The sequence below is a fragment of the Gopherus evgoodei genome, chromosome 3 (genome assembly GCF_007399415.2).
Source record: "Gopherus evgoodei ecotype Sinaloan lineage chromosome 3, rGopEvg1_v1.p, whole genome shotgun sequence".
In the NCBI taxonomy this organism is placed as follows: Eukaryota; Metazoa; Chordata; order Testudines; family Testudinidae; genus Gopherus; species Gopherus evgoodei.
The window spans coordinates 104,420,770-104,446,812 of NC_044324.1; the positions used below are offsets into that span (position 1 = coordinate 104,420,770).

Below are 26,043 nucleotides of genomic sequence, written 5' to 3' on the forward strand. Positions count from 1 at the left end.
CAGTGACCAGTATATAAGGGAATCAACTTTTTTTCCCTGCTGACATGTACTGTAAATGCTCTACAAATCTCATGAGGCAGAAGAGACCTCATGCTGACTACCATTGCCAATAGCATTTCTCTGATCAAATGCTCTTACTTAAACTTATAATGACAAGGAATTAATGACAGAGTGCACAAAGACCATAATTCCAGAAGCTGAGCAATGCATTTGTATCTTTTAAAAAATGGATGGATTATCTAGGGAATTTGGTCTACACTGGATAAAAGCCAGCTTAATTTCTGAGAGCAAATGTGGGTTAATACATCTTTGCTGGACATGAAGTTACGGCAGGGGAGGGCGTTAAATAAAGCAGAATGATGAATTGGGCAATACAAAACCTTTACCAGAAATGCTGTTGCCTGTTTTTATTCTTCCTTGATAAGACTATTTTGAGGAAGAAAATTCTGAGTTTAACTATATCTAGCAAGCCCCATATATGTCAGATGGCGTGAATAATCTTTTAATCCTGGCATCTCCAGCTGATCACCAATCATTCAGTCCTCTTCCAAAACCATACAACTTGCTGATCATTCCTCCATTGATGGAAATACAAACATTACTAGTTAATTTAGACCGGCTACAAAAGGTGGTAAACTTTATATAAAAGCACACATTCCAATCTTAAGGCTCCCTAATCTGAGGGTACGTCTACACTACGGGCTTATTCCGATTTTACATAAACCGGTTTTATAAAACAGATTGTATAAAGTCGAGTGCATGTGGCCACACTAAGCACATTAATTTGGCGGTGTGCATCCATGGTCCGAGGCTAGCATCGATTTCCGGAGCATTGCACTGCGGGTAGCTATTCCATAGCTATCCCATATTTCCCGCAGTCTTTCCCGCCCCTTAGAATTCTGGGTTGAGAGCCTAGTGGCTGATGGGGCAAAAATCATTATCGCGGGTGGTTCTGGGTAAATGTCGTCAGTCATTCCTTCCTCTGGGAAAGCAACAGTAGACAATCATTTCGCGCCCTTTTTCCCTGGATTGTCCTGGCAGACGCCATAGCACAGCAACCATGGAGCCCGTTCAGCTTTTTTTTTTTTACAGTCCCCGTATGTGTACTGGATGCCGCGGACAGAGGCGATACTCCCACGCTACACTCATTCATTTGCTTTTGCATGATAGCAGAAATGGTTACCAGTCGTTCTGTACCGTCTGCTGCCAGTGTAATTTGGCAATGAGATGACAGTTATCTGTCCTTCTGTGCTGTCTGCTGCTATCATGGGTGCCCCTGGCTGAGATCAGCCGGGGGCACAAAAGCAAAACTGGGAATGACTCCCCGAGTCAATCCCTCCTTTATGGTTTCTAAAAATAGAGTCAGTCCTGCCTAGAATACGGGGCAAATGTACTAGACAAGCAGTGTATCAGAGAGTACAGCTGCTCTGTGTCAGATCCCGCAGAAATGATGAGCTACATGCCATTCACGGGGGGTGCCCCTGCAACAACCCCACTCGTTGCTTCCCTCCTCCCCCAACCTTCCTAGGCTACCATGGCAGTGTCCCCCCCATTTGTGTCATCAAGTAATAAAGAATGCAGGAATAAGAAACAGTGACTTGTTAGTGAGATAAAATGAGGGGGAGGCAGCCTTCCGGTGCTATGATCATCCATGCAGGACATTAAGCAGTGTGGGGGAGAGGAGCCCAGCATCCCACTGCTATGATAGTCCAGGCAGTACAGAATCTTTTCTTTTCACATGAAAGGGAGGGGGCTGATTGAAGCTCAGCCCCTAGTTGCTATGTATGATGAAGACAGTTACCAGCCGTTCTGTACCATCTACTGGGAATGACCGGGAGTCACTCCTATTTTCACCCAGGCGCCCCCGGCCAGCCTCACCTGAAGCCAGCCAGGAGCACTCACGGGTTGATAAGGACGGTTACCAGTCCTACTGCACTATCTGCCACCGGGGAGGGGAGAGAAATGGATACTGCTCTTCACTGCTGCAGCATCACGTCTACCAGCAGCATTCAGTAGACATAGGGTGACATTGAAAGAAGTCAAGAAACTATTTCTTTCCCTTTTCTTTCACGTGAGGCGGGGGGAGTAAATTGACGAGCTATTCCCTGAACCATGCCGGACAATGTGTTTGAACCTACAGGCACTGGGAGCTCAGCCAAGAATGCAAATACTTTTTGGAGACTGCTGGGGACTGTGGAATAGCTGGAGTCCTCAGTACCCCCTCCCTCCCTCCATGAGCGTCCATTTGAGTCTCTGGCTTCCTGTTACGCTTGTCACGCAGCACTGTGTAGCCTGTAGATTTTTTTTTCAAATGTTTTGTCATTTCGTCTTCTGTAACGGAGCTTTGATAGAACAGATTTGTCTCCCCATACAGCAATCAGATTCAGTATCTCCCATACGGTCCATGCCGGAGCTCTTTTTGGATTTGGGACTGCATTGCCACCCGTGCTGATCAGAGCTCCACGCTGGGCAAACAGGAAATGAAAATCAAAATTTCGGGGGACTTTTCCTGTTTACCTGGCCACTGCATCCGAGCTGAGATTGCTGTCCAGAGCGGTCACAGTGGTGCACTGTGGAATACCGCCCGGAGGCCAATACTGTCAATTTGCGGCCACACTAACCCTAATATGGTAATACCAATTTTAGCGTTACTCCTCTCATCGGGGAGGAGTAAAGAAACCGATTTAAAGAGCCCTTTATATTGATATAAAGGGCCTCGTAGTGTGGACGGGTACAGCATTAAATCAGTTTAACGCTGCTAAAATCGGTTTAAATGCATAGTGTAGACCAGGCCTGAGATTGCATGTGTAGTAGGTACCACTCAGGAGCAAAAAACCATAGAAATCCCCCCCTGTAGTTCTTAGGAACATAGGAATTTTCATACTGGATCAGATTCAAGGTTTATCTAGTCATGTATCCTGTCAGTACCAGAGATTTCAGAGGAAAGTATAAGAAATCCACAGTAGATAGATGTGGGATAATTTACCTCTCCCTCTAACGTAAATCCCATCTTGATCTCTAATATTTAGTGATTGACTTAAAATGTGAAGCATACAGTTTAATAATCTTCCAAAAATGTGTTTTCATTAATTATGAAAATTGTGGATATTCTTGATATCTGCATAAATATCCAATCCTTTGTGAATATTTTTAAGTTCTTGTATCAGAGGGGTAGCCATGTTAGTCTGGATCTGTAAAAGCAGCAGAGTCCTCTTTGCTGCTTTTAAGTTCTTGGTTTCCTGTAGTAATGAGTTCTAAGGTTTACTTACATGTTTTGTAAACAAGTATCAGTTCTGAATTTCCCATCTTTTACTTTCATTGAATATCCCCTTGTTCTCATGTTATGAGACATGAAGAACAGAAGTTCCTGATCTCAATTCTCTATACCATTCATTATTTTATATACTTTTAGCATGCCCCCTCTTATTCATTTCCTTTCTAAGTTAAACAATCTCAATCATTTCATTCTGTCTTCACAGGAAGGTTTTTCCATCCTTCCTCTCACTCTCTCTGAACCCCATTTAGGTCAGCACTATCCTTTATGAGATGCAGTAATGAATACTGCATACAGTATTCCAGATGAGGCTGCACCATTGGATTTATTCAAAGACATTATTATACACGTTCTAGTATTTGCCATTCCATCCTCTATTCATCCTAACTTCTGGTTCGCCTTTTGACTGAAGTTACACATTGATCAGAGGTCTTCACCAAGCTGTCTACAATGACACGTGGGTCCCTTTCTTCACTTGATAACGTTAATCTAGAACCCTGTATATGAACAGTTTAATATGGCATGCTGTAGTATGGCCTAGAGGATAGTGCCTAGGACTAGGGATCTGGGTTCTGTCACAGGCCTGCTGAGTGATCTTGGGCAAGTCACTTTTCCCACTGTTTTCAGTGGTAGCCGTGTTAGTCCGTATCAGCAAAAAAAACTAGGAGTCTTTGTAGCACCTTAGAGACTGACAAATTTATTTGGGCATAAGTTTTGTGGGCAAAAACCAGTAGGAGAACACTTCAATCTCTCTGGTCACTCAATAACAGACCTCAAAGGGGCAATTCTTCAACAAAAAAAAACCTTGAAAAACAGTCTCCAACGTGAAGCTGCAGAACTGGAATTAATTTGCAAACTAGATACCATCAGATTAGGCCTGAATAAAGACTGAGAGTGGTTGGGTCATTACAAAACCTAAAACTAATTTCCCAATACTAATTTCTCCCTACTGTTACTCAAACCTTCTTGTCAACTGTCTGTAATGAGTCACTCTCTTACCACTTCAAAGGTTACTTTTCCTCATGCGTCTGATGAAGTGGATGTTCATCCACGAAAGCTCATGCTCCAATACGTCTGTAAGTCTATAAGGTGCCATAGGACTCTGTCACTTTTTACAGATCCAGACTAACACGGCTATCTCTCTGATACTTTTCCTCTCTTGGTATCCTGCTGTTAAATGATTTATCTCATTAGACTGACCTAACACTTGGTGAAGCACCTCCATCCTTTCATGTATTTATACTTGCTCCTTTATTTTTTACTCCATGCATCTGATGAAGTGGGTTCTAGCCCAGGAAAGCTTATGCCCAAATAAATTTGTTAATCTCTAAGGTGCCACAAGGGCTCCTTGTGTTTTTTTCCAGCTGTGTGCTTTATATCTGTAAAATAGGGATGATGACCACTTTGAAATCTACTGCTGAAAAGTGCTATGTAAGAGCCAGGTATTAGTATTGTTTTCCCTCCAATGTGCATTAGGATGAATTTCATTTGCCATCATGTTGCCCATTCATGCAGCTTGTTTACATCTCTCTGAAGTTCCCCAAAGTCCGTTCTGGTGCTGACTAACTTAAATAACTTTCATCAGCAAATTTTGCTACATCATTACTCATACCCATTTCAGATCATTAATATTAATCAACATGGCATTTAGTACAGAATCAAGGAGCACCCTGCAGTTAACTGATGGCTATGATAAAAACTGACCATTTACTCCTACTCTTTGCCTTCTGTCTCTGAACCTGTTTTTGATCCATGACAATGCATTTTTTGGCTGAGGAAGACATTGTGGTGCATTACAAAACCTGATTGTCCTATTTTGATAATTTATAAGATCCAGCTGCCACTGCCACGTATACAGAGCTAAACAGCAGAGTAGAACATGAAAAGATATGAGCCTGTGCACCTGCAAAACACTAATGATAAATGATAATTGCATGGACATTAGATTTATAATCAGTAACACCTGATACAAATGCACTGCAGATCCAAAGGAAAAAAAGCTAAGGTAAGTATGTGACCCTGGAACTGTAAGCATCTAGATTATAATGAATAATTCTTCAATTTAGGACACACATTTTGCTCCCAAATTGATGGTTACATTAGGGGCATTAAAGTCAACTGAAAGAATCTGACTGACTTCAGTGAGCTCTAGATCAAGCCTTAGAAGAAGGAGAGGTCACTGGGAACTTTTCTCTTCATTGTTTCTGCAGAGCAGACAGCTATAGTGGTCAGCACTCACTGAGCAGTTGCAGGTGGCATTAACACCGCTTGCTGCCCTCAGTACCTCAGAGGTGGCATATCTGTAAAGTGGAGGCCTGGCCAAGGGATCAATCCCCAATCTTCCCACTGGCCATCACCTGGAACACTGTGCTGGAGGACCACATGCTGCAAATTTTTCAAAAGATTTAGCAAGGGCTGCTAATGAGCACTTTTGCTCCACAGCTCCTGGCGGCATGATGCTTGCATCTACTCTGGGCAGATATGAAGTCTCCAGCTATGCACCTCGAACAATTGTTCAGACAATATTTTTACAGTATCTACCCTGTTCTACAGAGAATTTGAATGCTCTCTCTCAAGTTCGTATCTGATAAGACAAAACTTTACCAGTCTCACATAATGTGAATCTATCACAATCTTATCATTCTGAGTGCTTTTTTCCCCTATTCTGGTATTATTACATAGTGTCACCATGGTACATTCTATGTCATGCTAACAATAATGTGGGAACACATATTATGTAACAAGAGTTAAGAGTGCATGTGTGTGTGTGTATGTATACATATACTATATGCACACAAACACATGAGATTGTTTGGTTTGAATCTTTTTTTTTTTGCAGAGAGGAAAGTAAGAGAAGATCAAATGACAAGTACAATTTGTAGTTCACATATTCTTTGCCTTTCTTTTTTTACTTGTGTGAGCCGACACTTTTTTGGAACTTAAAAATTCAATATGCTCCCTTTTTCCTTTTTCCAGATTAATATAGTCTCCAGCTATATAAAGGATGTTTTCTATTCTTGTTCTTTTTCTTTCCTTCTTTAAAGATATATTCAAAGTTTCTCACAGCTGGATGTTGACTGCAATAATGGGAATTTTACACCTTCGAATATATTGATCTCTATCTAGGTACTTATATAGACCTCGTCACTTTAATATCTGAGCACTGAAGCAGCTGCTGTTTCCGCAAAGCATCTGCTTTGGGCAGCTGTCAGACAGGCTGCTGGATTTGATGGACCAATGGTCTGATCTGGTGTGGCAATTTCTATGTACCAAACACATCTGTCTTACTGTAATATCTGGTAATGTTTTATTATTCTGGATTACATAATGCAGTTTAATATGATATATGAATTCAACCAACATATGCAAACATTAGTTTAATTTAACAAAGGTCTGCCTATTGCAGTCCACCTACATCTAATGTGATTAGCACTGAACTAGATATCTTCTATCTAATGTGACATAATGCTACACAAACTATGATGTTCCTTTGGTTGTAATTCCATTATCTATTAAAGGAGCTCCTTGTTTATTGTATACTGTCACTCTGATGGAAAGAACATCAGTAGGAGTAAATGGAAACTTCTCTTCCTGGTTTCCCACAGGGCGATGGGCCACAAACTCACTGGAACAATTTTGTCTTACAAAGCCTTTTCTCAAACCCTGTTTGTATGTTCTATGCGACATGTCACTTTTCATTGTTAAGAAAGAAAGAGCTAATGATGCACAACATTGCACGTGGATGCTTAAAGCCACTTTACACATGGAGGTTACACTTTTCTGACAAAATGTCAATGTCCTGCCATACGCATTCAGCATCACTGGGTTAGTTCCATTTGCTTTTGAAAGCACTGTTTATATATGAATTCCAGAGGATAAAAATGATTTATGAAGATCTGCCACATAGAAAAGCAAAAACAGAAGCAACTTTTAAGAACCTGAAGCAATTGAACTGAATCCCAATCTTTAAAGACATTGTGAATAAGATTTACCTTGTCATAAACTTGAGTGGCTGGAACATAACTGATTTGCATCTCATCTGTTTGGGTTGCTTCACTGAATAACATATACGACCTGTGCCTGTTCCCAATGAAGTCAAATGGGAGGTTTGCGATTGCCTTCAACAGCAGAAGGACTAGCCCCAAGGAGAGGGTTTATACATATGCAACTCTTCCCTACTTTTTTTTTAAAGTTGCTTTTATTTTATTTTTTAAAATGCAGCACTCTATAGTAATGATCCAAAATATGCATGCTTCTGCAATGGTAAATGGGAATCTTTCTAGCCCAAGTGTACAGAATGTTATTGCACTTCATTTTTTTTTATAAAGATGATGATGTTTGGTTTGCAAGTCTGGCAGACTAGAAATGTGGCTATTCATTTTTTGATACATTGTGTCAAATTCACTACTCAACATTCACTAAGGACTTAAATTGGTGGTAAGACAAAGGAAGTTTCTGTTAAAATAACAAGAGCAGCTAATAACTCTCAGTAAAAGTCAAGTAACAGATTGCCCTATAATAAAGGGAACAAAAACAAGACTGAAAGAGTTACTTTTTGTGAAATTTAGTCTACTGTTGCTTAATTACTACTTTTCCAATAGAAAAAAAGGGGACAGTTTTAAAAAAGGAGAAGAGTCATACATATTTTAAATTCCAAACTTTGTGATTAAAAATGGCATTTTAAGTCAAAATTAAAATGAACATTTTTATTTCACTTAGAAAATTCTAATTTTTCATTCAATAAATTTCAAAATTATTTTTTCCAGCAGGAATTTCCCTTATTCCCTTTTCCAATTAGCTCTTATTATAACTAGTGATAAATATAGTATTTCCACACAGCTGTAGGGGAAATGCTGTATTTATTATATTAGCATAAGCAAATAATCACTAATATACCAGACCAGACCAGCAGTGCCCCTTGTCATGTATGTCTAACAGTGACCAGCAGTAGATGATTCAGAGGATAGTGCAAGACGAAGTTTCCCCCTATTCTTAGGTCATGTCTACACTAAGGAACATTTGTTGGTACACTAATGTCTGGTAGAGTATGTGATTACTTTGATGACTTTTTTTCACACCGGCAAAAGCCCTAACGTAGAAGCAGTTATACCGGCATACGTACTCTTGCCAGCATAGCTTATTTCACTCAGAGAATTGGTATAAGCTACACCAGCCAAAGCATACTCTTGCCAGTATAAACTGCATCTGTACTAGTATGGTCTGGCGGTTCAGCAATACCGGTACAGCTATATTGACAAATCTAGTCTAGTTTAGACCTTGCCTAAGGCAGTTAGTGATTGAGTTGTGCCCTGAAACATGAGGATTTGTATCTTCCATTTTTTCATCTTGTCTAATGTGACCATAAATGTGCTTATTGACATAAATATATTTCACACTTTTCTTTTTTTTTGGAATCCTACTAAGATCTTCACCCTTCTCTCTTGTAGAGGAGGAGTTTCAGAGATTAAAGATAATACTTCTGATGTAATGCATAAATAATCAGTTTCATAAGCTGCCTTTCAATTTAATTGTAGGTATTCTCTTGTTCTTGTATTATAGGAAAGGGTTAGTAACAACACCCCATTTATTTTTACTATACCATTGATTTAATGTTTCTCATTTCTCTCCTTCCTTGTCTTCTCTTTAAATAATCTTACACTGCCACATGGCAGTCTTCACATGCCTCTGATCATTAGCTGACCACCTTTGTGCCCGTTTACATCTGCTATATCGACTTTTTGGACATATGGAGATCAGAACTGAACATATTAATCAAGGGAATACTTATGCTATGATATTTTAATAATATGCAACATTTTCAGCAATATTTTCTGTCCTATTTGGGTAACATTTTGTTTTCAATGTTGCTTGCCATTGCACATTGAACAGGTGTTTTGAAATAGGTGTTTCCTTCTTTTTCAGATTTTGCATTCACCAAACTGTAAGTCTCACATTCATGACTCTTGACTGATTGAAAAATCTGATTTAACAAAAATATTTCCTCTTTCACTTATCTACTGCAGGGGGAAAAAATCAGAGATCCCAAGGCCACAAGGGATGACTATGATCATCTAGTCTGACCTCCTGTATAACACTGACCCAGGTAGTAACTAGATCTGTATTCTGTGAGGGTTCATTGAATACATAACTGATACTTTCCAATGATATATATTATGGGTGAAATTCTAGCAAAAATTCCATTGACTTCAATGGGACCAAGATTTTATCCTATGAGTGTAATAGTGTAACCAAATACCTCTGGCTGCTGTGAACTGTGCGGCATGCCATGGATCTGATTTTCAAAGGTGATGAACATAAACAACTCCAGGGAAAGTCAGTGGGACCTGGAGTATTCAAATGCCCCTTAGTCTGACTTTGAAATAGGCCAAGTAGGCCATGGGTGGTTTGAAGGAGTTTTGTTTAGTAAGTGATTCACTGCTAGCTGATGAAATGGAGTTAGTTTATTCCTACTTGAATTTTTGGGATGTTTTACGATGTTAGATTAATTGTCAGGACACCTACAGCTTTTGTACAGGCATTTCCTTTACTATTACTTAAATAGAAAAAAACAAATAAATACCCAAAAGTCAGACCCAAAGTATTTATGGAGAACTGATCACTTGAAGGCAAACATTTTGGGCATGTCAAACGCTGCTAGATCCATAAAATGGCTTCCCACCTCATTCACAGCCTTACAAGAGCAGAGGCAGAAAATAACAAATATCTTAAGCACAATATGCTACACCAGACCTGCCTTTTTTAAAAAACAATACATTTTTAATTCTAACTCACTTCTGCCAAGAGTAGACCAATTGACAGATGCAATGAAGACAATCCTCCTTTGTTCTTTTCCTGTCGTGTATCTGGGGGATGATCATTCAAGACTATCTCTCTTTGCTAGGTTTTAATTCTGTGTAAAATAGTTTGAGACTATTTTAGTTCTGGTGCCTTTTGTGATTACACATCACTAGGGCTCTACCAAATTCACAGTCATGAAAAACGCACCACAGACCATGAAATCTGGTATCCCCTGGGAAATCTGGTCTTTTGTGTGCTTTTACCCTATACTATACAGATTTCACAGGGGAGACCAGTGTTTCTCAGATTGGGAATCCTGAGCCAAAAGGGAGTTGCAAGGGGGTTGGAAGGTTATTTTAGGGGGATACAGTATTTCCACCCTTACTTCTGAGCTGCCTTCAGAGCTGGGCGGCCACAGAGCAGCGCCTGTTGGTTGGATGCTCTTATTTCTGCACTGCTGGTGGTAATGTCTCTGCCTTGAGAGCTGGGCGCCCAACCAGCAGCTGCTGCTCTCCAGCTGCCCAGCTCTGAAGGGAACACCACTGCCAGCAGCAGAGCAGAAGTAATGGTAGCAGTACTGCAACCCACCTACAATAACCTTGCAACCGTCCCCGCCCCCACCCCGCAGTCCTTATTGGGTCAGAACCACTACAATTACACTACCATAAAATTTCATGTTTAAATAGATGAAATAATGAAATTAACAATTTTTAAAATCCCATGACCATGAAATTGAACAAAATGGACCATGAATTTGGTAGGGCCCTACACATCACCTAACTTTCATGTTTTTGAATGACATCAGAATCAGTGTGTGCAGCAATAGCTTGCTCTACTATTATTCTAAGTATTACCTACACATATTATGTAGAACGGTTGCCCTTAAAAATGTGCATATCTTGCCTTTCATAAACTTTGCCAGAGAAAACATTACCTCATAATTTGCCGTATCCCATAGAGAGTACCCAGCGATTAGGAGGGAATACTATTTAGTTTTCTGAAGCAGCATTAAGGCAATTGGTAGTTTCACAGAATGACCTCTGTATCTTTGTTTCAATTAACTGTTATTGCATTGCTAAGCTATTACTTATTATCTGCTCTTAAAGTATTTACCCATTTAATTTGAGATATTGCTTCTTTAATAAGATGTTTAATTAACATGCACCTAGTGTCTAAATGTAAATCTAATTCTTGCCTGAACTAGTTTAACATGAATACATAAACTTGAGAATACTCAATTAGTTATAATTACTATTATCGCTGCTTACAAAATCCCTTTTATTTATCTTTTTATTTAGAAGAATGTGTATACCTTAAGTTATCTTTATTTGAAGGTAAATCCTGATCATTATATGTAAGGCACAGTACATGACAATGGTATGGTGCTTATATTGGATAAGTGACATGTCATATGAAATGGCAAATGCAAGTAGGAACATGGGATGAAATTAAAAAAGGGGAAATGATGAGCAATAACAACTTTCTGGCTGTGAGATCTACTTATTATTAGTAGGTACCCCATGAAGGTGCATGTCACTTAATAGACAAATAAGAAACAGCATCCTTGCACCAAAGAGCACACAACTTAAGGGTCCGTGGCCCAGATCCATAAAGGTATTGAGATGCTTAGCTCCCATTGATTTCAATGGGAGATGGGAACCTAAATGCCTTTGAGGGTCAGGACTCTTATGTCTTCACAGAGGGAGGGGGATCTGATTTCAGGAACAGGGCCTCAGTTATGGCATAACTCAACAAATAATTTTTACCTTTTTCTTTGACGACAACTGGAGGCTTCACTGCTTGTTTTCTTGTGGCTCCTGAAAAAGTTACAATTTTGTATACATTCATGGGAAGAGAAGGCATGGAGGACCAGGTACAGCAATAATTTCATGCAGCAGCTTTGGTTGATGGTTCATGTATCAAAAGCTTATAGGCTTTTGTGGGCTTTTTAAAATCTTTTATTCTCTGTGACACTGTTCTTTAAAGGGAATCACTCGGGTTTGTGGAAGGAGGAGTTTTTTAAGAGGGATGTGAAGGAGAAGCTGCACTGGTGGAAATATGATTAAGGAGGATCAAGGCATAGAGGAGTGTAGGATCTCCCATCACAGGTAAGGAGATATAGAAAATAGTGGAAAAAGGAAATAAGGGGAGTATCTAAATGTGCACATTACATGATGTAGTAAAGGGAACAGGAGGGAAGAGAGAAAACAAAACAAGAGCAGACTGTTAGGCCTTCTTTAAGATACTGGCAAACTTGTGGAGGGTAAGAATTTTAAAGGAAAAAGTCCGTTGTGAACAAGATCTTTTACTGTGCAGTAATCTCAGAAGGGAAGCAGTGGAAGCTTCATTGCCCGAGACCTTTAAACTGAACAAAACTCAAACTAAGATGACTTCATGGATCTTTTCCATCTCTACCATCTAGGACTCCATGATTATTATTTCTGCCCTTTAAAGCAGACTGCAGGTTATATGGCAATCACTTTAGGACCAATTAAGTATCATTTCCAGAAGCATGTGATTAATCAATCTACGGTGAGATTTTGAAAAGCCCAGAATGAGTTGAGCACCAAATTCTCCAGGTGCTTCAGAAAATCTCATCTCTAAATATGGACTCTTAGTAATTTAGAACTTCTATTTTTCTATTATCTATTATTCTATTTTTACCTCTTTCTTTGACAACCACTGGAGGCTTCTCTTCTTTTTCTTTTGAAGGCTCTGAAAAAATTATCAGCATAAATTGAAGCAGGGAGGTAATTATATTATCATGCCTTTATACAGTATCTAGAGCTGTGCAACAGTTTCACAAAAAATACCAAACTAGACAAGGGTTGATTAGCATGGGGTTTTGTTAAGAATCCAAAACAAAGTTTAGTTCAGCAAGGGTTCAGTCTGGGATCTGAAAGGCAAACTATGCTCTTTCCTACAGACCATTTTAACCATGAATAGATTCTATAGGCCAAACTATGCCCTTAGTACAACTAAGCTCCCTCATTGTCTTCCGTGGGCTTCAACAGGTGTCAATGAGTTTAGCCAATAACTGGAATTTAGTTAACAATTCTGTTAGTAAGTGATACGTAAGAAGCAGCAGACACCAGCTCTCTCTCCAGTAGGTGCACTGCAGATCAGACAAGAGTCAAAAATAGTAAAACTTTATTTTTATTTCTTAATGACATATGACTTCAGAAACACAAAGGGATCAGATCTAATGAATAAGAAGGTGCCAGATTTTGTAACTTTTCACAGAAGAGCTGTAATTTAAGGTTAACAGGAATTGTGTGCACTGAGGCAACGATGCACTCGTTAGTGTGGACAACTGTATATTTAATAAGGGAATAGGTGTTTTTACACGTGACTATGAGCCATTACCCTTTTCCTTTAAGGCTGCTGGAGGCTTCACTTCTTTCCTTTTAACAGGCTCTGAAAAGAAACATTTAACATTTATCAGAAGTCAGGTTAGACAAAAAAGATGACACATGAGAAGGAAGGAAGTGAGTCATATATTTTGATATGAAGAGAGAAAAGAAGACAGATGTGATAATCAAGTGGCTTTAATAGCATGGAAGTAAGCAGGACAATACAAAGATGTAATTAACTGAGCCTTTTAGACTTAGTTTGATAAGTAAAACAACAAACCTATAATATGCCATTAGTTCTTTTGTATTCAGAGAACTTGTTAGGTTGTCTCTCAAATAGAAAATGAATAATAATGATTTATGAAGAGGAAAGTAATTTTATACATCGGTTGGCATCAGCAATGGATTTTTCCATGACTGAACCGAAATACAAAATGAGCACACAGTGATACAGTTACACTGTTAAAGCAGCAAAGAATCCTGTGGCACCTTATAGACTAACAGACGTTTTGGAGCATGAGCTTTCGTGGGTGAATACCCACTTCCTCAGATGCATCTGAGGAAGTGGGTATTCACCCACGAAAGCTCATGCTCCAAAACGTCTGTTAGTCTATAAGGTGCCACAGGATTCTTTGCTGCTTTTACAGATCCAGACTAACACGGCTACCCTCTGATACCAGTTACACTGTTAGAATTAAAAGCCAGAAGATGCCAAAGAAGGCTAAGGAGAGGTTCTTTTTATCTGGGACTGACAAAAGATATGGAACTAGAACTGGGGAAAATTTTTATCAACAAATAGTTTATTCATAAAAAAAGCCATTTCTGTCAACCCCAAACTATTCTCAACTTCATATTGAGTTCACCAAATAGTTTTGACTAAAACCAAAAAATTGAAGTGTTTTGGGAATGTTGAAACTAAACTGTTTGTTTTGACAATACTGAAACAGGTAGATTTTTTGGGCTAGTCTGACAACATGACCAGAGGAGGAAATGATAGTGCCACCCTCCTTATCACTTTAGCCCAGTGGTTAGGCCAGTCACCTCAGATGAGGAGATCCATGTTGAGTTCTCCCCTCTGCCTGATATAGAGAAAGGATTAGACCTTGGATCTTCCACATTGCAGGACAGTGTCCTAATCACAGGCCAATGGAATATTCTGGTGCCAGGCTCCCTCAATCTCTCCCATTAAAGCCATTTTATATATGTATAAATAGATAGTCATTGGAACAAGGACTTGGACTTGAATCTCACACATTCGAAGTGAGGGCTCTAACTAGCAGGCCTTACAGTCATTCTCACTCTTTTTCCATGGCCCAATAACTATTTATTATCATTCACAGTGGCAATTCAGAGTTTTTCAATTTCAACTAGATGGAAAGGTGACAGGAATTGTAGCCTGGCCAAGGAGCCTGGTCCGGAGAGAAAAATTAGGAATGAACTACTATTCCCCTGAACCAGCAGCTCAGGTGGATGCAATTCAACTGTGAATCAAAACGAAATGTCAAAACACTTTGATTTAAAATTTTTCAGAACTTCACATGCTGTGAGAAATTTTGATATTTCAACTTTTCCATCCCAATCTGAGACTAAACAAATTTTGAAATATCAGAATTTCACACAGCATGCAAATTCCAATTTTCAACCAGCTATGCCTTCTAATTTCAGTTTTGATGACCCTGTTGGTAGGAGAAATCTATTTGGGCATTTAATTTTGTTGTTTGACACTGAACCTACAGTATATCTTGTATGTGTGCTTTAAGATAACCCGAGTTTTATCAAGTAGTGAATTTAGATCTCATGAGAGATTACGGATAATGCCCATGTATCTCCATTTGAGACTCTTTTCCAATATTGCACAGCTATTCAGATATTTAGTTATTAAATCTATGAATTTATAATTAACTTGTGCCATTACCTTTGTCCTTTGGAATTTCTGGAGTCTTCACAGTTTTTTCTTTTACATGCTCTATAGGAAAGTACAGCAGATTTCAGTTTTAATGACTAAAAATAATAGATGTACACATGATGCATTTAAAAAGAACTAGCAAGTAACTTATGGTAAAAGTTAAACCGATATAACCCTTGATCTCTCTTTACACTTTCTGGAATTTTGTCTGCAATCACCTCTCATGTTCTGTCAAATTAATCCCTGATTCTTTAATACAATTCATTAGCACAGACTGCTGTCTCCACACCAAGCCCTACTGAAGTACATAAGAACATAAGAATGGCCCTGCTGAGTCAGACCAAAGATCCATCTAGCCCAATATCCTGTCTTCTGATGGTGGCCACTGCCAGGGGCCCCAGAGGGTATAAACAGAACTGGTCATCACCAAGTGATCCATCCCCAGTCGCTCATTCCCAGCTTCTGGCAAACAGAGGCTAGGGACACCTAGAACTTTGCATGGATGCAGAGATACATGTAAGTGGATCTGAATATAGGATCAGATTCTTAGGGCCTCAGCCAAAGCCTGTTGGAGGTTAACAGAAATCTTTCCATTGACTCTAAGTGGGCTTTCAGTCAGGCCTTTCAATTCAATACCTTAGGCGGGGAATATGTATTTTAGCTCAGTAAGAGTACTGAGCACCTTTATTACATTGTATTATTAATATTGTATGGAACACGTCTTATTAATAGCCATTTCCTACTGGTGCTAATCTGTTGGCCTCTGAAGTGTACAGGTCAGTGAGCATTTGCAGGGATTAGATAGGAAATGATGTTTTCAAAGGGAGGAAACAATTTTGGACCTTTTTGAATGTCACTTGGTTGGAGTGAAAGAATGTTACCATTTGTAGGAATGCTAATTAGAGTCAATCATAATCCTTCTGAGCTGATATGGCACTTAAATGCCTAGAAGAACTACATTCCCTTGCAAGGATTACTGTAGGCTCTGTATAAACCACTGTTAGCTAAATCCACTGTAATAATAGTGTTGAGCAAACAGAAGATTCTCTCTAAACTAGATTTAAAACTAGTTTCCAATTCTCAACAGCTGCAGGCCCTCCAGACTATCAGGACTGGATCCCAAGGATCTGTCTTAATCCACCACTAAACTCAACCTGAATTTAGACATGGGCTTTGCTAATACAAGTTCATTTCCAGTGGGGACAGAGCCTTAAATTACCTGCATGCATCTGATCTGGGAGACTTAGCAGACACTATCAGCAGCACCAGAGGTTAGAGGGAGGGTGCTAGATGATCCTTCTCCCAATATGGAGTGAGGAGACACAGCCCAACAGTTCATCCCTCCCTGCTGCAGGTGACATCCATGAAATTTCCTAGGTGGAGTGGCCATTGAAAAAGCTCCCAGCATTCTCTAGCAATTAGGGACTAAGCAGCAGAAGAAACAATTAACAGCAGCACCAGGGGGCTATCCAAGATGTACTTATCCCCTATCTTCATGAGCCAGGGCTTCAGAGACACATGGCCCCAAGATCTCCCCTCTCTTTCCATCAGCCACAGGGAACAGTGATTTTATATCATCAAACGGCCTAAATGATGTCAGCCTTCAAGCTGCTCTAACTTGTGTCAGGACTGACCTGGTCCATGATGGTCTCAGGATCAGGGGAACATAAAAATAGCTTAAAGCTACCTGTCTCTTCTCTGCCCCACACTGCTCCTTTATCAAGCACAGATTAATTCCAGATGAGAAGCTATGACCATATGATTTTAGAATAGGACAAGCAGCAGGAATAAATAAATTCATCAGAACAAAGATCTTGTTGTTACACAAATATTCATACTCTAGCAATAAAACAGAAGAAGAGAAGAAATAGGACATATAATCTGAAAAAGTCATCAGTTTCTGATTCTTTTTGTTAGGCATCAGAGGACATTTAAATTTACACACCATAATTTTCCATTTTTAAAGGAAAATACTTGCTATAAAAGAAAATACTCCACTGAATGCTACAAATAGGATTTTTTAAAACTTCAAATAAACTACACACAATGCATAGCAAGTGCAATAAAGGACAAAAGAGCAGCAAACACTACACATTTGTTTCTTTCAATAACATGTAGTGTAAGTACTGTGAAAGGGATACAAACTGCTGACTTTTTTCCTTGTGTAGAAACATAAAAATAAATAGAGCACATAACTGGATAACAATAAAAGATATGCACTGGAACCCATGCCTCCTGAGTTTCTTTGGCCTCAGACTAATCCAACAAATCAAAATTAAACCAACCTGAAATTGTTGAAGGGGCTTTCTTATTTCAGCAAAGAGCTGAAGATTTAGTGTTACATTTATAAATAAGTCTCAGATTCTGCCCCTAATAGGAAGATATTTTTTCTGTAGAAGAAAGTAAGTTTATTTAGTATTCTCCTTAATTGGAATTTATTAAACTAGAAGTGGAACTGACCATAAGGTTCAGGGACATTTGATTCAGCATTTCTACTAGACAGAGAACCACTGTTATGGTCAGGCTGGAAGAATATCCACATCTGAAATTCCTTAAACAAAATTCCTTAAACAAAAAAATGCTTAATGCTATAGCTGGCCTGAGTCAATGCTGCTCTTCACTCTTCCTGCCTTTCTACTGGCAGTGGTAATAAGGAAAGTATTCACACATACTGACTCAGTTTTATAGCAAGAGTTTTGATTCAGAGGATCTTCATCTTTCTGTTATTAGTCCAGAACTCACCCGGTTGCCCAAAAGAGTCTGAATTAGATACCATGATCCCTCTTCTCTTGCAGGGATTGTATTGATCATAAAAATATTTAAATATCTCATCCCAAACTAAAATCAATGCCTTTATTCCATTTTCCAAGAACACCAACATTGAGCTCACAAGCTCCATAACAGGGATTAGTACTTGACCTGAAGTCCAAAGCCAGCCATTTGGGTACATATGATTGAAACTAGATTTTGTGCAGTAGTTTCCTTTTTTTGAAATCGTGGCCTTCAGATGCTGAATTGATAAGAGCTATATCGGTTCTCTCCTTTGCTTTCTCTTAAGTTGATTTTCATTAGCATGCCAAATCCCTACATAGCATCTACCTTTTTCTTTCCAAAAGAGATTCAGCAAACTTTTCACTATCCCATCAAAGACTGGTTGGATGGAAAGTACAGGGATATTTTTGGTTCATAATGTTTAAACTTATATACAAGCTAGTACTTATACAAAATGAATGTTTATTAATTGAGATTTTTTTCACAATTTTACCTTGTATTTATTTTACTTGTTAATTTATATAATAAAAAAATAAAACACGTAGCCATTGATCCTGAAAACATTTACACACATACTTAACTTCAAGTAGATGTGTGGCCTGACTGACTGGAAAGAGCAGTTACTTATCCTATTGAATGCACCTACTGAATGCATCCCATGCACATAAGCTCTGATTCAAAGCTGGTGCAACACACACAGCAAGAACACACACGCAGCCAACAACCAACAGCACTGAATAGGCAAAAGAGAGTACAGTGGGGAAGCAAAATATTATCCTTGAAGGGTTGCTGTGCTCCAGTGAAACTGAGTGGGTATGGGACTTGTGCACACTGCATGCATTTGGTTTTTTGGATAGTAAGTTTAATAAAGCCCCAGTTTTAAAATCATCCCTAGTCTGGGAGTGTAACATGGCCTTCTGGAGAAAGGAGCAACAGATGGGCACGTCCCTGACAGAGCATCTATCTCCAAGGCAAAAAAGGCACCTCCCATCACTAGGCAAAAATAGCTGCATCACAACATGGGCAAGTTTTAAATGCTGGGGAGTTTGTTTCAGGCACAGCAGCTAAATCTTAGTATCTGACAAGTCCCTAAACATACACACACACACAAATCTAATGTCAATGAGCATGAAAAAACCCTTCGTTAATTATATGATGCCGTGTACAGAGAAGCAGATTTCTGTCTTGCTGTTAGGGATGAGGAGAAGAAACTGAAGGACAATTGGACCCTGATGTGCCCTTTATGCCCTTGGATGGGAGGGAATGAGAGATCCAGGGAGCAGATGTGGCCCCAATGGACACTGCTTGCTGAAAGAATCCAATCTTGTCCAATGGGGTGCATGCACACTAGAAGTGGAATTCATATGAACAATCACTTGAAGAGCGGGACTATTCATGTGTGACTGTATTTGTGGGATAGGGGCCCTTATTATAAAGTGGTAGATCAGCATGACTACCGTGGCTTGAGTATATATCTAGCAATTCAATTGCTGTCTCTTTCTTTACAGTTCACTAATTTACATATAGTGTTATTCTACATAGAGAAAATAAACTAAATTCCTCAGTTACTCCTGTTTGAAATAATACAAAATAATTACCATAATCTAAGATAAGATATTATTATATTTACATATGTGGTGATACTTCTTATGCTGAAGAATAAAGCACTTTTTAAATTATATACATACACATATTTCTTCATCCTTGAAATGCAAGTAACTCTGGAGTGGAGGGTAGCAATAAAGGGGATGAAGGGGGCACAGCATGCTGAAAAACAGTGACTTGAGGGAAATCTTAGTTGAGTTAACCATCTATACTTGAAAAAATGCCATAAGAAATTTTAAACTTACATGAGAAAGAAAGGGAGAGAAAAAATGGTTGAAGCAGTGAGCTTTTAACCTTGGCCTTTATAAAACCCAGAAGGCATATCACTATCTATCACACTTTCATAGCATTTCATATGCTACTGTTTTACTTTATTCATGTTACAGCCACAGGTTTATACAAGCAGTTCAATTCAGAACTTTCTAACTGCCTCTAGAAGTCACTAACAGTTCTTTATCTTGATGAGGTTATAGATCTTAATCACTGATGAAGATAGTTTTCATAATGAAGAAGCATTTGTATATTAATAGTTCTGTGGCTTCTACATTCTAGTTAGATAACACTGTTTGACTCTCCTTTCATGGCATATATGGTAAACAAGATTTTGACAATTTTAATATTCAGATTATTTTTAAAGATAGAGGAAAGCCCCTCCTTGAATCAGTTATAATTATAATAAAGTTAGTTGCGATAATTTTAAACCAACAAACATCCTCTTACATTGTGTATAATTACCTTTATCTTTTAAAGCTGCAGGATGCTTTACTTCCTTTTCTTTGACATGCTCTGTAAAAATATGTAGTAGTTTAATTAACAAACCAAAGGGTTAAAGGCTAAACTCTGATGACTCAGTGACAATGCTTAATCAGACAACTGATTGTTTGAAACAGTCCCCAAAACCATTTCAAAATTCAGTCAAAAACACTGATTTTGATTAGGTTTAATATGCTTGCAAAATAAAACAACAAATTTTATGTAATTACAATGTGAGAACAAAGATCACTTAAAACTTGTGCCATATTTTCTGAAATCTTTTGCAAACCTTATCAAATGCTTCTCAACTCTGAGGCTATAATTCTGAGTTTCACTGCAAACATTTTTGCATTGCCTCAGCTTTGTTCTTCACCTACAATTCAGGCAGTAATAATTAGTCTCAATATTTCTTAAATTCTGAAAAATTATTTTCCTCATCATTCCAAAACTACATTGTATGTTACAAATAAAGACATCCATATATGATGGGGATTAAAAAAAATCTAATCCTCTGGCAATTGTAGTATTTTTTGCTGCTATATTACCTTTATCCTTTGTTGCAGCTGGAGGTTTCACTTCTTTCTCTTTTACAGGTTCTGTAAAGAAATATTTAGCACAGATACAGTGAGAGTCACAAGCAAAAGCCTGGTTTGTGAAATACAGAGAGTGAATCGTATGAGATAATGAACCAGTTAGATAGTATGAGAAACTCTAGCTATACAATGGCACAAATGGCAAGAGATGAACTGATTAAAAGTGTTGTGTGAAACCTGCCTGTTTAAGTTCACAGTATGTGTTTTGTTGATTTCATTATGAAACTTGCTTGTTTAAACTTTAATAAATCTTGCATCCTCCCACAGGTCCAGGATATTCTTTTAATCCTAGTTGTCATATGAAGGGAGCAAAGTGACCCATTTCCAACTCTCAATTCTTCAGATAATGTTTCGGTGACTCACTTTTGCCATCTTCATTTTTCAAGGGGTCAGCAAAATAAGCTGGATACTTTTGAATCCTCCCAGTATCTTCTTGGGGACAGATAGTCTGTCCACCCTCCTCCATTCTTTGGTAACAGGTTAGGAAAGATGCCTCTGCTCCTACTAGTCATTTAATGCTTTGAGGTGCCTCAGCCCCTTAGTGAAAGTGCATTACATGGCCAGCAGAAATAAGAGAAGGACTAACAATCAGAAAAGAATCCTGCAAAAAGTGGAAACATAGACAAATTGATAAGGAGGAGAACAAAAAAATCGCACAAGCATGTAGGAACAAACATGAAAGGTTAAGGGACAAAATGAGTTACCCTAGCAATGAACATAAAAGGCAATAAAAAAAGATTCTTTAAAAACATTGTAAGCTAGAGAAAGATGAAGAAACGTAGGCCCTCTATTTAGTGGGGAAGGAGAGGTAATAACTGATGACAACAAGAAAGCAGAGATGTTTAATGCCTATTTTGCTTCAGTCTTCACTAAAAAGGTTAATGGTGACCAGATACTCAATGCAAGTAATATTAACAACAGGATGGAAGGAACGCCAGCCAAAATAGGGAAAGAACAGGTTGGAGAATATTTAGATGTTAGTTGTATTCAAGTGGGCTGAGGCAGATGAAATTCATCCTAGGGGACTTAAGGAACTAGCTGATGCAAACTCAGAACCATTAGTAATTATCTTTGAGAACACATGGACTATCTGTGAAGTTCCAGAAGACTGGAGAAGGGCAAACATAGTACCTTTCTATAAAAAGGGGAACAAAGAGGATCCAGGGACTTATGGACCAGTCAGCTTAACTTTGATACCTGGAAAGATACTGGAATGAATTATTAATTAATTTGTAAGCAGCTGGAGGATAATAGGGTAATAAGGAATAGCCAGCATGGAGTTGTCAAGAACAAATCATGCCAAACCAACCTAACTTCCTTCTCTGTCAGGTTTATTGACCTAGGGGATAGATAGGAAACAGGAGATATGATATATCTTGATTATATAGTAAGGCTTTTTACACAGGCCCTCATGACATTCTCATAAGCAAATTAAGGAAACATGTTCTAGACGGAATTACTATAAGGTGGATACACAGCTTGTTGAAAAATGGTATTCAGCAAATCATTATCAATGATTCTCTGTCAAACTGCAATAGTATATCTAGTGGGGTTCTTCACGAGTCAGTCTTGGGTCCTGTATTATTCAATATTTTCATTTGTGACTTGGATAATGGAGTAAAGAATATGCTTATGAAATTTGAAGATGACACTAAGCTGGGAGGGGTTGAAAGCACTTTGGAAGACAGGACTAGAAATAAAAAACAAAAACTTGACAAATTGGAGAATTGGTTTCAAATCAACAAGATTAATCAATAAAGAAAAGGACAATGTACTTGACTTAGCAAAGAAAAATCAAACATACAACTACAAAATAGAGAGTAATTGGCTAGGTGGTAGTATTCCTGAAAAGGATCTGGGGGTTTGAATGGATCACAAATTGAATTGGAGTCAACAATGTGATGCAGCTGGGAAACATGCTAACATCATCCTGACATGCATTAATTGGAGTGTCATATATAAGATATGGGAGGTAATTGTCCCACTCTGCTTGGCACTGGTCAGGCCTCAGATGGAGTACTGTGCCCCCTTCTGGGTACCACACTTTAGGCAGGATGTGGAGAAACTGGAGAGAGTACAGAGGAGGGCAACAAAAATAATAAAAGGTTTAGAAAACCTGACTCAGGAGGAAAGGTTTAAAAATTGGCCACATTTTGTCTTGAGAAAAGAAGATTGAAGGAGAACCTGATAACAGTGTTCAAATATGTTCAGGACTGTTATTAAGAGGATGGCCATCACTTGTTCTCCATGTCTACTGAAAGTAGACCATGAAGTAATAAGCCTGTGAAAGGGCACTACCAGCAGCACCCTGATCACTAACATTGCGGCAGCCTGAGGAAGGCTGAGGGCAATTATACAATTTCTGATGGGGGATTGTGGGCACCTGGGTGACAATCATTTGGCTAACAAGCTAACAGTGCATAATAAAAGGGGAGGAAACAGGAAGCAAGTGAAGTTCAGGAGATGGCTCTGGGGTGAGTCTCAGCTGGGGAGTGAGAGCTGCAGGAAAGCTTATCCTTGCTGTAAGCCTATATTGCGTGGTATTACTGTGTAAGAGGGGAATAAACACACACCTTGGTGAAAAACAACCAGTCCTGTGTGTGACTGTGAAATGATCTGAACTGGCCAGGCAATGCACTTCACTGGGTAGGAACAAAGGTGCCCAGTGACAGGCCTTAACCCGCAGCAAGGGAGATTTAGGTTAGATATTAGGAAAAAAAACTTTCTAACTCTAATGGTAGTTAAGCTCTGGAATAAGCTTCCAAGAGAAGTTGTGGAGTACCCATTATTGGAGCTTTTTAAAAACAGATTGGACAACCACCTGGTCTATGTTTATTTGGTTCTACCTCAATGCAGGGAGATGGAACTGATGACTTCCTGAGGTTCCTGCCAACCCTACACTTCTATTATTCTATGACTTTTTTGTTATGTGTTTTGTACAGCAGCTAGACTAATGGGGTCCTGGTCCATGACTGCGGCATGTTGCTGCTATAATAATTTGCAGACAAATAGTGGTGGTGGAAGGTAGGCAGGCCACCAACAGAAGACAAAATATTTAGGAAAAGCAGGCCTACTTTGCTGTCTGCCACACTTCCCCTTCCCAGCTCTCCTAGGAAAGTGTGAGAAATATTAGGTCATCTGGCTCTAAGGAGCTAGGAGTGGGCCAAGAATCGAGTGCTTGAAGATGCTGGAGAGCATTGTGGCAAAAGACAGCCTAGCTTTCCCTGCAGAAAACAACAGGCCTGGGCCTAAGTTCTGCTGGGAATAGGAGTGCAGGTCTGAAACTTGTCAAAGTTTGCTGAAAGACATGAATAACCTCTTTTATTGGTTATTACACTAATTGAATCTATTTCCCTATGTTAAGTTCTCCTTCTATGGGTCATCTCAATCATCACTTCAAAAGTTTTTTTTCTCCTGCTGCTGCTAACTCATCTCAATTGATTAGACTCTTCCTGTTGGTATGCATACTTTCACCTTTTCATGTTCTCTGTATGTATAAATATCTCCTGTCTGTGTATTCCATTCTATGCATCTGAAGAAGTGAGCTGTAGCTCATGAAAGCTTATGCTGAAATAAATTTGTTAGTCTCTAAGGTGCCATAAGTACTCCTGTTCTTTTTGTGGATACAGACTAACACGGCTGCTACTCTGAAACCACTCTTGTATTGGAAGACTGAAATCACACTTCACTTTTTCTCATCCTAGCTTTCTAAAATGTGGCATACATCCAATGTTCAGAGATTTATCAGTGCAAGAATGAAGCTTTTTGTTTCTGTTTTAGTACCTTGCTCTTTGTAGGACAAGCCTAGTACCTGGAAATCTGCATATAGGGAATTCAGTTATACTGAGACTTCGCTTATAGCAAAGTTGACCAAAAGCTGATAAAACCTCATTTCTGGTTATAGTAAAGCTCTAATCTGTAGTATAAATTAGTTCAATGGAAGTGTGTTACATTGTATTCATGATCATACAGAGAAAGAGCCTCTCTTTCAAATAGTTACATTTACAAAAGAAAAGGTCAGGTGAAAGTTTCTTAAATGAGGATGAAGGGGGGAATCATTTTGTTGGGATAGTTTTTTTTTATCCTTGAAATATACAAATTGTCTGTCTATTTTCAAATGCCAAACTCTGCAATCAGTGTTTCAGCCATCTGATGCTCAAAATATAGAAAAGAAACAATTCAATGCCAATGTTGTGAAACAGTGTTACCTATCTAATATTACTATCAAAAAGTCAAATACTAAAGAGACTCAATATTAAATATTCATATATAATATTACCATCAACGATATGTAGAGCTAAGGCTGAAAATTAACTACACCTTTGTGCCTTTGTATTGTAGGAGTCACCCAATGGCAGTCCTGTGTACCATGCCACATCCTGCAACACCCCAAAGCAACAAATGGATAGGCAAAAGATGGCATTCTGTCTTTGGAATCAGTGCCTTAACGCTTATGTCAAGACCCCTTATGTGATTTGAATGCAGCTTTTGTTGTCAATTCCAGCAATGACAATATATTTAATTATATTAGCAAAATAAGCCACTTAGCATCACACACTGCTAAACCCATTAAGTTCAGAAGCCTGCTTATAAGAACTCAGGTAATGTGCATCTCCATTACTAACAGCACCATTATTGCATTATTCCAAAAGATGTCACACCAATGATTTGATTTCAAGAGATCAAACACTTGTGAACTCAAAGCCTGAATTGTTACTGACTAGGCCTTACATTCCAAGTGATCCAATAAACCAGAAAGCCATTCAGAAAATGCTGCCAAGATTAATGCCATCACCAGGAAAAGCTTAGCTTTTGGGATGATGCTGGATCTGATACAGTCATCATTCAAGAATTAAAAGAAAGCTAGGAAATATTAGCTTAAATTATAAATAGATATAGGACATACTGTGACTAGATGAGCAGTCTGAGATCTATCATATAGTTGAAATACTATATTACAATTATCACAAAATTATAGTCTGGTATGCA

General features: G+C 38.7%; 1 protein-coding gene across 1 annotated transcript in view; it reads right to left on the minus strand.

Annotated features, from left to right (window-relative positions):
* TRDN (triadin) overlaps nt 1–26,043 on the minus strand; it is a 307,073-nt gene that overhangs the window by 62,914 nt on the left and 218,116 nt on the right. The window contains exons 26-31 of the mRNA XM_030556221.1: nt 21,007–21,057; nt 20,444–20,494; nt 15,341–15,391; nt 13,439–13,489; nt 12,737–12,787; nt 11,839–11,889 (exon numbers count right to left, since the gene is read on the minus strand). Of these exons, the coding sequence (XP_030412081.1) occupies nt 11,839–11,889; nt 12,737–12,787; nt 13,439–13,489; nt 15,341–15,391; nt 20,444–20,494; nt 21,007–21,057 (306 nt within the window). The remainder of the gene's footprint in view (nt 1–11,838; nt 11,890–12,736; nt 12,788–13,438; nt 13,490–15,340; nt 15,392–20,443; nt 20,495–21,006; nt 21,058–26,043) is intronic.